At 38.8% G+C, this 16,019-nt stretch overlaps 1 protein-coding gene across 14 annotated transcripts in view; it reads left to right on the top strand.

The window, feature by feature from the left end:
* The window catches only part of TACC2 (transforming acidic coiled-coil containing protein 2), a 150,246-nt gene that overhangs the window by 119,294 nt on the left and 14,933 nt on the right, over window positions 1-16,019 (top strand). For 7 of the 14 annotated variants that reach the window (XM_041127451.1, XM_041127445.1, XM_041127453.1 and 4 more), the window contains 6 exons: window positions 3,739-3,800; window positions 4,646-4,761; window positions 5,483-5,654; window positions 7,069-7,209; window positions 8,092-8,172; window positions 15,464-15,607. In XM_041127451.1, the coding sequence (XP_040983385.1) occupies window positions 3,739-3,800; window positions 4,646-4,761; window positions 5,483-5,654; window positions 7,069-7,209; window positions 8,092-8,172; window positions 15,464-15,607 (716 nt within the window). The remainder of the gene's footprint in view (window positions 1-3,738; window positions 3,801-4,645; window positions 4,762-5,482; window positions 5,655-7,068; window positions 7,210-8,091; window positions 8,173-15,463; window positions 15,608-16,019) is intronic. The other 7 variants (XM_041127454.1, XM_041127456.1, XM_041127455.1 and 4 more) reach the window with 3 other exon arrangements.

Genomic DNA, 16,019 nt, shown 5'->3' with positions numbered 1-16,019 from the left:
CTTTGGACCAGTCTGGGGAGCTTGGCAATTATGAGGAGCTGAATGTAAGACCCTAATAGTCCGACCTTGAGTTTTCAAGAAAGAGTAGAGAGGAAGCTTAAAGGAAATTGAAAGAGGCGACTTCAGAGACAGGCTTTTGCTTCCTTTGTATGATTAACTGTAGATATGCTCTGTTCTTCTGTGCATGCTACCTGTTCTCTCTGTGCCTTCATGGGAGACGGGGTTCTGATACTGCTCTCGCTTAGTGCTCTTGGATCCAGAGTCACTGAACTCCTGATTTTGCCTGAGCCTGTTCCTCTGTCCTGAATGGGAGAAGATCCCAGGTTAAAATTCTACTCAAAGTTTGTGTATTGCATCAAGACCCTTAACATACCGTCTGTACTCCAGGTTCCTAGGATCTGGGTATCTTTATGCATAAAAATGTCCAGGATACCCCCTGTGTAAGATAGTTATCATTCACGTGCCAGATAAAATTTCCTTCTAGATCAGCTTATTACGATTTTTCCTATCGTACCTTCCTATAAGCAGTTGTGAGCTAAATCTGGAAGTTTCTGTTAAGAGGACTGTTATTCCAGGTCTGTGAAATGTGGAAGAGACAGGATTTAGAAAATCTGGGTGGCCTTCCTTGGGGTTACCAGAGGGAATACTGCTTTGCAACATCTGCTCCAAGGGCAGATTTTCAGCTTTGTGGGTGGGAAGAATGTATGAGTTTAACTTGGCTTAAACTTTTTCTTTTTGATCAGAATTTTTTTTTTCCCCCCTAACCTTTCAACCCGTGTCCCAATCTACCATTAAAGCTACTTTATGCCATTTTAGACGGGGTCTGAGGAGTTTTTGCTTAATTAAGAACTGCCAAGCTTTTAGGTCAAATGTGTTTGACATTAAAAGGCACAAATAATCACAGTGTTTTTTATGGCACTGCACATGTTCATATACATGTGCTTATATGTTTGCGTGGCCTGAGCTTTTTGGAAATCTGTTGAGTCTCCTGTACAGGTAAGTATTTCAGTCTGGATAAATCCATTGCCTTTATTATAAAATTACAAATTTTAGACATCGGCTTCACTTCATTTGTATTTAAAAAAAAATAACTTAAAGAAATCCTTTTTAGAAAATAAGCCCCCCAAATCTGGGAAAATGGAAATTATATGGAAGGAAATGGAACAAAAGAATAGTGAGAGATACTCTAAGGCAATTGTTTTAGCTATCAAAGTGGGTAGAAGAAAGTGAGCAAAGCTCCTAATTAAATGCTAATTGTCTTGTCTCATGTGTGGTGCATGGTATAGTCGGAGTTTCAGATTACTTGCTAATTATAATCAACAATGCTTCCGCTTTTCAGATCTCTTAAAAATAATAATTTTTTTCCCTTGACAGTCTTGCTCCTGCGGCGTTGAGAAATTTTTGAGTAATTCCAGGGCTCTTTCTCAGTGCGAATATTTTTATCCCTCCCAGATACTAGTATGAGTGTTATCCTGTAACCTAACACGGCTTTTGTACAGATAGAGCCCAACTACTGAGTCAGCCAATACATCCAGCTCTCATCTGTTGCATGCGCTGCTTATAACTGCTGCCATTTTCGTGTTGCACAGACCAGAAATAAGCAGTAATTATTAACAGAAAATTCTGATGTAATCTTGCAGCTATTTGTAGGAGGAGTTGGAGGACATCACTTAGTAAGTCTGTTGTATGTATTTATAAAAGGTAAATATCTTACTTCATGGGATATCCCGGGCATTTGTAATTTTGAATGTATAGAGATAGCCGGAGCCTAAGATTTTGGAGGGGAGATGATGTCTTAGAGGAGATACCTAGGGGAGGAGATAGAGTCTAATTATGCTGGAAACTTCTGAGAACAATGAGATGAAACAAACTGTGTTTAGCGAGCCATGTTACTCCTTTTGTTTCTAGCTGAAGTATTTCCATCTGTGTCCTGCCTTTTTTAGTTCAGTAAAGTTAAATACGTGTTGTCCCAAAAGTCAGTTTGGATTGCAATTGCAAAGCCGCTACCAGCCCTGCAGGCAGATGGAAGATCACTGCTGGCTGTGCCAGCAGAGGACAGTGCTGGTACGTCTCCTGCCCATGAGCATGCTTGTACGCTCGCTCATGGATCGCTCTCTGGGGTCATAAAGCTGCCCCAGGAACATTCCTGGTGCACCTCACTGGGCTATGTGTAGATAAGTGAAATACAGAAAGGCAGTTACCAAACACTGGGTGCTGTTGTCTGGTATTTCATGCTTTCTTCTGCAGTTTTGCATCTAGTAGGTGGTTTCGATCTCATCGTTTCAGTTTTATTTTTGCTTTCATTAGGAAGAAGGTTGTATCTGATACCAAGAGTCTGTCCATCTTGCCTGGCTCCCTATTACCATTAAAAACATATGGTGCTAGGAATTTAAACGTGAGGAGCCTGCTATAATAGCATTCTCTTCGCTTAGACGTTTTACTATTAATATCTCCCACATGTCAGGTACTGAGAGTTTGTGGCTGTTCCTCTTCAGTGGTTGTTTGACAAAATAATACATAGACTTGTGGAATTACAGTGCTTGTACTCTACGTTGCTTTTTATTATAAAAAAATTTTAAGCGTTGTAAACTCACATTGCACCCTTTGAAACTTTTTTTTTTTAATACAAAACAGGTAAGAAATTATCTTTAGGGTTGGTTTGTTTTTTAAAGAACAGATGTTTTGATGATGGTTACCATCTTCCTGATACAAGCCCTACTTTTCAAAAGCTGCCTAAATCTATAAGAATTCTAGCACATAGTTCTATCATAATGTAAATGCTAGTGTGCCATTCATTAGAACTTACCTATAATGGAAGTTAAATTATACAAGTGGTTTATTGAATTAACTTATGGAAACAGACTAAAATACAGCATTAGGACAAATTAATTATGTTTTTAATTTTTAAATTAGGGTGTCATTGAACAAAGTCTTTGCCTTTTTTGGGTGCAGGAAGGAATCTTCTCTTTTCCGTTTTGCTGTGTTTTATCTGTCTGTCTCTATATCAGCTACTGGGTGACCATGGATTGGAGAGAAATGCTGGTTATTCCCTCCAGTGTAATTAGGAGATTAGAAGTAGAGAACCAGTGAAGATTTGCATTTTGATTAGGGTTTAGATTTAGGGTTCTTTGTAAATCTTCCTGCCTTAGGCTTTTCCTCCGAAACTAAAATGTGAAAACAGCCCAGTAAGCTGGGCTGTTCTCTCACCCCTTGTTCAATGAACATACAAGTATTTTATGTATCTTTTTATCTTAAGTGATACCACAGTAGTCCTTCTTAATTAAGAATTGTGTGATAAACCTTAAGAAATAGAGATTACTTCATTTCTCAACAGCTTTTAAAATCTTTTTGTGTACATTAAAGGAAACTGGTATCAGCATTATCAGTTATTGAAAAATGTGTTTTCTGTGATAAGATAACATGATAGAGGAAAGTTATCTGTCCTCTGAAAGCACTCTGAAACTTTCTTAATATTCTGGCCCCTGGGGCAGAATCTTCAGCAAATTGATAAAGCTGAAATTTTTCAGGCAAATTAATTTGCCTGAAATGTGTCATAGGTTCATTGTTGAAAATCAGTGCACCTTCTGCTTTCTCTCTGTGTTGTCTGTTTTTAATACCTCATAGAAAAGTATTGAGCAGAATGGGAGTGGCCCTTGTAAATGAGAAGAGATCTCTTTTACTTCTGCAAAAATCATTTCATGGCATGTATTTAATGGCTCTTTTTTGTTTCTGTTGCAGAATTGGAATATGGCAACTCATATGAAATAGAATATATGGAGAAAATAGGCTCCTCTGTGCCTGTAAGTTCTCACTTCCATTTCCATTCATTTGCATTCCCTTGTCATAATATACTATCCTGATAATGCCATCAGCCTCGCTACCCCTTAAATTAATTACAATGTGCCTGCAGCAGATTTGCAAAACCAGTTCCTTTAAATTGGCATAACTGGGGTAAATTGCATGTGCTTTGTTGTCCTATGTCCTGTAGAGCTTGTTCCATTTTATTATTTTATTTTTAAGCTAGCATCATAGTAGTTCTTTCTGGAGATTAAAAGCAAATCACTATTTCCAGCAGTGTAGAGTACAGAGCTGTCTACATCAGCTGTTGGAACTATTTTAAGAAACTGAGAGTAAAAATTTTAAGAAGATGGAGGGAATGAGGAGAGAATACAGAATGAATGTGAAATATGGAATGCAGTACTATACGTTATCAGTTGTTTTGCCTTACTTCTGTTTAATTCATGGATTTGATAGCTTGACTAGATCCAATGGGGGTATATCCACAGGGGAGGTTAGAAAAATCAAGTGTGTATGTCAGGTGCTTAAATTGATGAGAAGTTTCAGTGAATATTTTAGTAACACTTTCAGTCAAGGGATGCCTCCTACCTGACAGGACCAGAAATCTGATTAACCCCGAAGTGGGAGACAAAGAGCCGTTACAAAGAGTGAACTGTTTAGGTTTTGTTCTTTAATGGTTTCTCCCTTAAAGGGTTCATCTCAATATCAGTTAGCATAGACTATATTACAGTCCTATATTATTAGTTTCCTGTCAAGTCATTTGGTCACTTAAGGCTTCAGTGACCTGAATTAGCTTTAACGGAGAACGGTTGAGTTGCTTAATGAGTCTTTCTTTTCCTGTTGCCAGCAGGATGATAGCACCCTGAAGAAACAATCTTTATACCTAATGTTTGATGCACAGCAGGAGAGCCCAGTCAAATCACCTCCCATCAGACTGTCTGATTCCACAACACCATGCTCAGGGTATGTCACTGCAAGCAAATTCCGCAATGGAAAAGTATGTCAGGGAAATGGGTTACCATCATAGCACGTACACAGGCAATTCTTCCTCTCTCTGCCTCTGTGTTACCGAGTTGTTTGTTTAAAAATAGATTCCCATCTGTGTACACATATGATAGAGAATAGAGGGCAAAGATACAGAAGTTTTATAATGGGAAGGAATAAGGACATATATTTCTCCCTCATATTCTTACTAAATAGTCACAATGGCAACTGTTTCACTAAACAATGGCTTCCTACTTAAAGGTTTTTTCTCAGATACTGAGGTCTTTTTCATGTCAATCTAGAAATCTCCTAATTGCAACTTTTCACTTGGCCTTTCCTAGATATATTTTCTGAACAAGGAGTCTGGTTCATAAGAACAGGATGTGGGGGTTGTATTTACTTCCAAAAACTTTTCTTGTTAAGGACATCCATTCTTGTTAGTAAAGGTTGTTTGTTGGGAGAGATGTAGGTCACAATGAGAAAGGGGTAAAAAGGCAAGTGAGAATTATTTAAGGAATGTGCATAACTTTTCTGATGGAACTGGCTTCATTTAGATGACTCTGGTGCATTGCTTTGAAAGGATATTGCAAAGTGTTATGGGATATAATGATATAGAGAGGACTTGCTTAGTTGTTACCAAAAGCAGAATTGTAAGGGCCTTGTGCTCCACCCTGAAAGCATGTACACAATCTTTTTCCAGGTCAAGTTTTGAAGACCCTGAAGCCCAGCAATCCTCTGGAATGAAAATACAACATCCAGCTTCCCGAGTCCTAGCTGCCAGCCAAGAGGCACATGTACAGTCACCTGACAAGTCAAAGCAGAAAGACCTAGAGCCCATGACCCTAGGAACAACTCCAGAGGCTATTGAAATAGTAAGTAATTTATGATAAGAGTTTGGGAATCATTTTCCTGCAGGGATTTCTCATGTCATATAAGAGGTAGCAAAGGTGGATCTCCAAAGTACAGTGAAACTCAACCTGATACTTAAAGATCTTGGTAGCAGCATGTGGTAGGACCCGAATGAGGGAGGTAGGTAGGTTGATGGAACAGATGGAATTCAGAAGAATTTTCTGAATTCTTAAAGTAGCTTAAGATGTTCTTGTGATACCTTATTCCAAGTTGATACTTTGAAGTGCTTTTTTTCTGACACAGGCCTTTTTACCCTGTGCTTTAACCCAATATTTGAAGAAATATTTTATATATAAAATAAGTGGTTTCATATAAATATAGACATGATTTGTTCTGTTGCATGTACTGTGAAATTTCAAAATTTTGTTGGTAAAGAACAGGTGCCCTTTCACATTTTCGTATAAGCTGTTAACTGTATTGCTGTCATCTGATACTGATGATGTAAAATTCACTTTTTTGATCATTAGAACTCATTCCAGCTTCCAGTTAAATCACTTTTTTTAGTGGCTTCTCTGGGTTGGATTTGAATTAGTGATGAGCCCTTCCTTGCTTCCAGCTTGCGCTGCATACAGACTTCAGAGCATTGGTTCTCAAATTCATGAAGGTTCCCTCAAGGCCTCTGCATTTCCAGGCAAACTTGTTTCACAAATGCCTACACCAATAGGCATGCTAAGCTATATGACAATATATTTACTGAGGAGTCAAAACAAGAAGCAGCTTACTTTAATACTATGCTTAATTTATAATAACAATGCTGTGGATACCATCTCACAAAACATTTTTTATGAGCTTGAATACTTTCTCACTGCAGGGACTCTTGGGTACTCAAATCCCAGCGGTCTTGGTTTTGTCATTCTAATTCTGTCCACCCTCATACTGTGCATTTATCCTGATGATGTTATAACTGTGAACATGACTTAGTTTATCCCCAGTAAGGAGCAACAGACTTTGGAAAGACTGCAAAGAGTCTTGCTGAGGTTCCCCTCAGTTTTGGTGGTCTTCAAAGCTTTTGCACTACCTTAGAGATGCCTGAACCGAACATAAGCTGCTGTATGAACAAAACCTATGGTAACTGTTTGAAAACTGTTGCAGAAGTACTGAGAGTGGGCTGTGGTCTATGGTTTCAAAGCCATTGCTTTAGAGGTCCTAAGATTACTTATTTCATGTTAGTCTTCGAAAATTTACTCAGCTTTTGAATTAGGAAGAATTGTTCTTGATGTTTGTCTGTCACACCTATGAATCGTGTATTCAAAAGTAATCATCAGCGGGGCATGCAATTACTAGGAATCAAAGATTTGCAGACACATATGTTGCTTTTGGCCTGAACTACTTGGGCAAAATCTCTGTTGCTTATTCTATATCCTCCTTACCCTTCAGACATCTCCTGAAGACTCCTTTGTCTCTGCTGATGCTCTTCTCAATAGGATATCTAAGAAAACCTCAATATGTGATCAGCCTGAATATCTAGATCCTGACTTAGCAGAAAAGAACCCCCCAGTATTTGCTCAGAAACTTCAGGTTTGTAGCAGAAATATAAATGTCACTTTTCTTTAAGTTTGTCTATACACAGGTAGAGGAATGGTTTGCCTCATCTAAAAGGGGTGGGAGGAGGCTTGGATGGGAGGTGGGAAAGAAGCAAAATAATGATTTGATTCTTTCCAAAGTAACTTTGGCCTTTCAGGAACTTAAGGAACAGAGATATTTTAGTTTAATTCATGAAATACATTAACTTAAATTTCATCAACACTTCCAGCTATCTTATATCACTGATGTATATATTTTGCAGAAGTCTTTATAAAGCAAATCTTTTAAGCTTGAACACAGGACTTGATGTGTGGAGAGTTGTCTTGACACCTGGCCTTAGTAGGTCTGTATGCATAGATTCATTTTCAGAGATTTAGGCCCTAATTCTGCTGCAATGAAAATTTTTCTAGTAATCTATCTAATGCAGAATTTGGCATGGCTTCTTCTAGGAAAAGCAAATTGATCTGTAGACCATTTCTGTATGTCAGGCATATTTTCTAGAATATTTATAGTAAAAGTTTAAAACAACAAAGGTTGAATTGAGAGCAGCAGCTGGCATAAATTCACATAAAATGAAAATGAAAGGAGTCTGTGAAAAACAGCTTCAGCTTCGGAAAACTTTTATTTTACCCAAAGAATTGTTCATACTTACCCCCTAATAAAAATTGCCTATACAGCTACCTCAAAACTAACCAAAACCTGGAGTTTTGTATCGATGTTCTAGTCATGAAAGGAATACGGGATGCATTTGTCACCCAGGAATTGTCAGAATTATACATTAAAATATAACATTCCATTTTTGAATGTGTTAAACACTTTTGCTATGTTCTTAATACATTTTTTTCTGTGGATTGCTCACAACCAAACACTTGACAGGAGGAGTTAGAGTTTGCTGCAATGAGGATAGAAGCACTGAAGTTAGCCAGGCAGATTACCCTGTCTTCTTTCTGCTCCAAGGTATCTGTTTTGTGCCTGCCATGTGTGTGTGAGTGTGCACAGACTAAGCAACCGAGTGCTGCTTTTTCTTTAACAAGGTAACTAAGGCTCTCAGAGTGCAGTGCTAAGCTGTGCGCACCTCAGTGTGACATCAAAGAGCATGCTGAAAGCAGTACTGCACACAGAAATGCTGTCACCGGCTCCACTCACAGAGTACCGCTACATCCAAATTAACAAAAGGCGACTTTGAAGGCAAGAAGCAGGCACGTACCTTTCGCAGGAGACAGATTCTGCAATCCAGGTGGCCATTTGTCATTTAGCTAAGCAAGGTTTGTCCTAAAATGTTTGATGGCAAAACAGTACCAAACCTACTTCTTGTAAAGCTGCTATAGATTTTGACTGTAGGGACATTTTGCCTTTTGTTGGTATTTTCAGCTAGAAATCAGACACCTTGACCCTCAGAGTTTAGAAGTGAGAAATTCAATCAACCTTGCCCTCAGGCATCTGAAGAAAGCGACTACAACAGGTTTGGAAGGACGATAGAGCTCCCAAGATAAAAAGGCCTTCCAACACAATGTGTCTTTATTCATGAAGATCTGAACCTTGTTTTTTATTGCTGCTTCCAGGTTGCGCTGGGTAGTTCTGCCTCAGAGTGATGCTTTGCACTGCTCTAGGGATGCACATCGTCCTCACTGTGTTTGGAGCGGGATGGAAAAGCTTGCTCTGATGCGCTGAGTTTGGTGGTTAGCCAGTTGCACAGCCCGTTTATGATGGCCTTCATGGTACTTTTAACAAAAAAGTCAAGCCAGAAATGTTAGTGGCTTTCTTGGGAGGTGGTGTCAGCTGAATGGGATGCTGAAGGGATGGCAGTGTCCTGCTGCAGTGAGACATTTTATTCCAAATGAGGAGAATGTGCTTCTGACATGTTTTTCTCCAGTGACCTTCCTCTTCTTATACTGTCCATTAATAAGTCAGGGGCAAGTCTTTTGCCCTATCCAGTATAATCTTGAGTTCATTGCATCATAACAACATTTGGGCTGGTTTTAGGGCAGAATTTCTTGGTGCTTTAAAGATCAGTCATAAAATAGCTAGTTCATAAAACTAAAGATGTTTTTTTCACATTAACTGTACTTTTATGAAAAAATAATTATTATCTTTGATTTATTTTGCTTACCTTAAATAGCCCATGAACCAGCTGTTTCCATGGTGCACATATACTTACCGAAATAAACTTAATTCCTTGCAGATTTATGGGTGTTTTAAAGTATGTAGCTATAATCTTTTATTTAATCAAGAAAGATGTGCCATTGTCTTCATTAGAAACCAAGCTTAGCCTTCTAATTAGGAATGGAAAGAACAAAGGAGGAAAAAATAAATACCATTTTCCTGTACGAGTACTAGCCTGTGTGTGACTGTGTCCCCTTGCTCTGTTGCCCTGAGTGGCGGGTGTCAGAAGAGGGTGAGGTGGGATCCTCTCGAGATCCTCTCTACCTCTTTGTTCTCTCTCTGCCTCCTTGTCCTCCCACCACTTTGCTGTAACATGCAGCAGTCAGGCTCTCCAGCACCAGGAAACACTCGAGATGAAACACATAACAATACCTAGATGCTCTTCCATAGGTTATACAAAAAACTTCTGTTAGACATCTGCATTTTTCTTACCGGCCAGCAATTCAGAAACTCACAAATTGTACCATTTTAGACTGAAGAGAATAGGTTCATATTTTTGTGAATTCTTGAGCGTTACCCAGGGAAGATTCTGAGCTGCAAAAATGTTATAGTATGTATTTGATTATGTTGAGTTATATTTTAAAGATGCTTCTTAACAGCATTTTCTTTTATCTAGAACAAGTTTATGAACTCCTTAGAACTTAGAAACAGGGAATGGATTTCATGTGATTTTTTAGAAAATGCCATTAATCTGTATAACAAAGATAGCAAAAATTTTAAGCAGAGATGAGGGGAGAAAAATAAGCAAAACTCCACCCTCTGACAGAGAATCGGTAGCATTCTGACGTTCACAAAGCCCCATGTTGGTCCAGTCATAGGAATGCTTTTAGCTGAATACTGTGGGTGTCATGTTAGGCTGGGAAGGACTTTTGTCCTTGCATAACTTTACTATTTCAGTGGGAGGTTGCTAATGTTAAATTAGCCTATGATGACAACCCTTGTGACCTACAGTGACTGATGGCCTGGATTAAGTATAATAGGATCCACCAGATGACTGCAGTGACTTGAATTCAGATGCTAACTAGCAGAATTCCCTTCTGGTTGGCTGGCCTCAGTTCTTTTCTTAATGTTGTATAATTACATTTAACATTTGCTAAACTTTTACAGGATGGGTAACAAGAATAGGATGCTAAAGACACAAGCACTTGTTATGGAAAGTCACCTGAAATAAAGATTAAATGCAAGCATTTTCTGCTAGTACTAGGACTGAGAATAAGGATGTGCAGTTGTTTTCAGACAGAGGGAAGTTATTTGGCTACTCCGAAACTTCTTGTCAGAGAGTTCAACAACAGCAGGACTAGTCATCTACTTTTACATTGCCAAAGATTTCTATCTTCCAGCATTGAGATGAATTAACACTTCTCTATTGAACAGTCTCTGTTAGGATGTCCTGTGGCCATTTTTTATAGGTGCAACTTAAACAGAAAGCCGATAGGGTTTGTGTCCACCGCCCTATGGATGCTGAAGCGATGTAGAGTTGGGTGTTGAAATAAAATCCAGGGAATGGAGAGAAACTGAAAGGAAAAGCATCGGCACAAATGGGATTAGTGCATCATGGCTTTGGGGGGCTCTCGTGGTAGCGAAGGAGGAATATTTCCTTCAAACAGGGACACTATTTTTTCTAGTAAAACTTTACAGGCAGAGAACTTATGCTTGGATTTTACTTGCTTTTCAGTATATTTGCAAGCACAAATAGGTCTTGTTTTGCTTCCATTGACCTGTCTGCATGCACATCAATTAGTTAAAAGAGTAGATCATTTGATACACACCCGAGCAGTATTGGAGCGCTTGTAAAGGGCAAGCTAATTTTTGGCAGGGCTAAATACATATTCCTCTAAACAGTATGATAAAAACTAGTTTTCATTTCCATTCCAGTGCCTTTCTCTATTTTCTTTCACTTTGACCTTCTTGAAGCGAGATAACTGCAGCTGGTTAATCAATGTGCATTTATTCCCTTTCTGGTCAGATATCTGGTTTCTGTGAAAGATGCTGGGAGGAGAAGAGGAAGTGCATTGAGCTCTCAAATATTTACACTAAGATTGTAGTGACCTACATTTAGTAGTAATTCCCCTGCAAACTCAAATCTTTCTGTGAGAGGTTCAGTGACTTACAAATCCCTACGCTTATTATTACCCCAATTAACTGCTTACCTTCTCAGCAATTAGGTGTTGAACTAAAAGCATTGACAGAGTTATTTTGGGTAATACTGTCATCCTGTTGGTCAGGTTATATTATTTTCTCAGGATAGGAATATTTGGAGGCAGCAAATAACAGTTACTGAATTGTGCATCACTTTGGAACTTTTGAAGTAAAACCATGAGGACTTTTACCGGTTGCTCCTGCCAAAGAGCCCGGTTGTGACTCCTGTGAGGTGTTCCCAGAGTTAGGACAATCCTGGTCGGACCACTACCACAAGCATTTCTGCTCAATGGTTAAATTCCAAGAATTTTTACAGTCATCTTTGGAAATATTAAGTTGTTTTGCATGTCATTATTAGTATTCTTTTGTACAATTTACTCAAATGCAAGAGAAAACTAGAGAAAACGTAACTATATTAGTGAGGCGTTGAGCACTATATAAAAAATATGCATAAGTATGTATTAAATGTTTTAAGTGTTCTTTTTTCTTTAAAAATTTTCATCATCCTGGCAGTTACTTTGACACGTTTTTATGTGAGCTTGGGGAGATTCGTGTTTCTTTTGCCGCAATTAATATTTTCCAGCAATCTTTTTATGAGATCCAGCATATTAAGCTGCAGGAGACTTTTGAAATATGATACCTACAGTTCAACAGATTGATCTCCAGGATGGCCTTTCTTTTGAGGACAGCTTTGATGATCTAATGCTCTTTTTTATCTCTCAGTTATTCTTGCCTTGTGTTTGAGAAGGAACTAAAATAGTGTTTTTTTGAAGTTGGGATACTGAGTCTTATTTATTGACTTTTTTACTTTTACTCAGATCTGTGGACAGCACCATGTGTTTTTGTGTTTATGCATTTACACAGATGTCTGAGCTTGTGTCCCAGATGTATTTTCTTGTGTGTAGTTGTTGTATATTGGGAGATATTTTCAAGAATGCAGGCTATGTAATTTTGATAGATCTTGTGATCCTTTTTGCTCAGGTAGGAAAATCCAGATTTGAGGTTGCACCTCCTAATTGGAATTGATCATTATTTTGTGTGTTCATGGTTAAATGTAGCAAAAAAGGGAAGGGATGGCCTGCTCCATAAATGCTAGAAGTAATAGTCAATTGACTCCTGTGTTTAAAAATGAACAAAAAAATACAAAGCAAATCAGTGAGACTCTGTTATATAAAGATGCAGTATAGTGTTTTGTAAGTACTGGTTAGCTTATTCTTGCTCTAATTAAATTTTCTTGCCTAGTCTTTTAATGTAGCCAGTGTAGTTTCTTCATGTTTTCTACAGATGTGATATCCAGAACATCTAGTCCTGTGTTTATCTCGAGTGAGCATTGTATGTAATTTTTAATATAGCTTCTTCAGTAAGGTCTGATGTGAGAACTCAGAAGGGATTGCAACAAAATTAACAGTGGGTTTGGATCCTTTCTATTATTCTAGGCTATGTGAGAAGAACTGTAAGCAAGTGAATGGTTTATGGAATAGCATCTGACAAAATTTCCTGTAACTGTTGAAACAAGAGCATATGGTGTTGAAATTAATGAGGTCTATTTGTGTGCACATTGTGTACAGGAGGACTGCACCTTGATTCAAACATTATCTACTCACTTTCACATTCCTGGGCTTCAAGCAGTAGAATGTGTGTCTGCTATTTTATTAAAAAAACCCCACCCAAGCAACTAAAAAGATCCAACCTTCTTTTACAATAAAATAAAATCTTTTCCTCTCTTTTATCTAAAAAAACTCATTAAAAAAATCTTGATTGCTACTCTTAATTATTGCAGATAAAGCCTAAAGACTAAGGTACTGCATTAGTGAACTTGAAGGAACAGAATATATTGCTTTATGCACAAAGGTAACAAGTAAACTGTAAAAATATGTTATCCCCTTTTCAGCAGAAAGGAAGTGCTGTACCAGAAAAGCTGTATGTGAATACCCATTTCCATCAGTGGAGGGAAAAAGGCATTGATCAACCTGACTTCCCTCCCCACCCACACAAACTGTGGGCCATGGTCCAGCCCTCTCTGTGGCTACATGTAGCATCATCACAAGAGACAATTGTAATTGTTATGAGAGCCCACTGAAAAATTCTGCTACTGAATCTGCTTAAAAAAAAAAAAATCATTCCATATTTTAAAATGCAGTTTTGACACTGGCTTAGCAAGTGACATGTGTATGCATACACAGTGAGAGAGGGATTTCCGAGCATTTGTGTCCTGCCCAGTGAAGTCAGTGTGTTTGAATGTTCTGTACTATGTGAAGTATCTTGTTAGGTCACAGAAATTCAAGGAAATTCAGCCATACTCAGATACAGGATCTTTCCTCTGAAACTTCTTTTGGTGGAAGGATTTCATATAAAGAGAAAGAGAAAGGAAAATACTTAATAAGTGCAAGATCATGTCCCTGGCCAGGGCTAGCTAAGCCCATCTTCCCATCAGGTGCTCCCCAAGGTGGGGCTCCCCCGGGACCCTTCTTAGCGATGCAGGGACCAGAGCAGGTCATCAGCCTGTGAAGTGAAGGTGCTCTGGCTCCGTCTCGCAGAATTATCCCGAGGACAATGTAGCCTGTGCCTGTGCAGTGTAGTCGTGGGGGTCCTAGCACTGCACGGGTGGAGGGCAACCCCTTTCTCTGCTCTGGAGCCTGGAAACGTTAACAGAGCTCATAGAGATGCCTCTTACCATTAACTTGCTTCCCTGTTTGGTTTCCATGAGGGCTTCCTCTTTTAAAAAAAGTTTATTTTAATTTTTTGTGACATTTTGATTCTCCAGCCTGTTTTAGTCCAGTGTTGTAAGGAAGCAGTGTTTTGGTGATGGCTGTGGTATCTGTTCCGTCTGCCCCTCTCCTCCCTGTCCCCAGTAATCCTGATTCCTTTGGCCAGTTTCATCTATATTTAACAGAGGAGTGGAACATGAAACCCCAGCAACAGCGATATGGTCACATCCACCCCCAAAATGATTTTGTGACCCACCAGCGGCTGAGAGAAAGAACATTTTGTTTCCCAGAGGCAATACCCAGCCAGGCGGTCAGCACGTGCGTGTTGTTAGGTGGTTGGTGGCGAGATGCAAAGCGTAGGTAGGGGACACAGGGACATACAGCTGTGGTGGTGTGTCTGCCGCAGAGGGGTCTGCTCTCAGGGCATTGCTACGGATGGTGTCTAAAAATGTGGGGGTTTTCTTTGTTCAGTATTTTCCTAACTGTCTTTTATAATATCCTTGGTTTTAATGTGCTGTAGCTTGGATTGTTTGTATCTAGAGTTGTTTGCAAGACACCTCGTGCATCTCGGTGTCACATACCTCTGTTTTGCTCTCCTCCTCGTTTCACATGCTGTTGTCTTCCTGCGTTAATCTGGGCTGCTGACAGGAGCAACGCGGGCAGCTGCAAATAAAACCTCATTTGACTTACTAATCGCACGCTAAATACCAGTGGGGTGGCAATATCACTTGTATATTTACACTTTTTATGTAATACCATTTATGATAGATACAGTATATTGGCAGGTCAGACCTAAGAAAGTGAGCTGTCCTCTTGCTTCTGGTTTCTTGATCTGTTCTTATGGAAGCAGAATTCAGCTTAACAAGCTCTCTGCCTCTAATTCTAATTTCCTCTGCTGAGATGCATTTCTTGTGGATATTTTGATGAAATTTCTGCATCAGAAAGTAGCAAATTTTCTAATATAGGACCTTAAAATATTGGTGGCAAAGTGCTGTCTTTATTTTCTCTCTGTAAGGGTAATATGGCTGTCTTGGTGTTTACTATGGATCTTAAATGTATATTTTATGATTGCTAAATTCAAAGTTCCTTGTCAGTGTTATTACTATTATAATTTAGTAGTGCACAGGATTCTAGTCCTAGCTCAGGACCCTGGTGCCTAGCACTACACCCAGAAAACATATCAGCTAAACACATATTTAATGGTTCATTTCTTTGTATTTAAAAAAACAAACACACAGAGAGAACCTGCTATCCCAGCAGATGTTTCCATCTCTAAAAGTGCACTGTACTCCCGGATCGGCACCTCAGATGCAGAAAGCACCACGGGTCTTCTCTACCCCCAGCAAGACTTAGACTCTGCACTACGACTTGCCAGAGCAGAGGTAATTTTCTTCAGAATTTGGAAAAGGAAATATGTGCCCCTTGTGGTTTGCTTCTTTCCTGTTTTCTCCCAAATGATTCATATTACGAACACTTGTTTTATTCTTGAAACCATCCTCAGCCATGCTAAAGCCATGCTAGAGGCTACCAAAGCAAAAGGTGCTACACTGAAAATGTTACTTTTTTTGGCATAAGTGAAAAGCAGACATTATATGAAAATAAATCTTTATTTTTAACCTCAAGTGTACTCCGTGCATCTCGACATTGCTATATAATTATATAAAAATTGTAAGATGCTAGAAATAGGAATAAAATTATGGATTTTACAAAGCTACATACGAGATTAGTCTGGCTAATAATAACAATTAAAAAATGGGTACAATCTAGTGTTAGAGTATCCCAAACTTTATGATA

Source organism: Aquila chrysaetos, chromosome 11, assembly GCF_900496995.4.
Source record: "Aquila chrysaetos chrysaetos chromosome 11, bAquChr1.4, whole genome shotgun sequence".
NCBI lineage: Eukaryota > Metazoa > Chordata > Aves > Accipitriformes > Accipitridae > Aquila > Aquila chrysaetos.
Note: the sequence above shows the minus strand (reverse complement) of the source record. Positions and strands in the feature narration are given on the sequence as shown.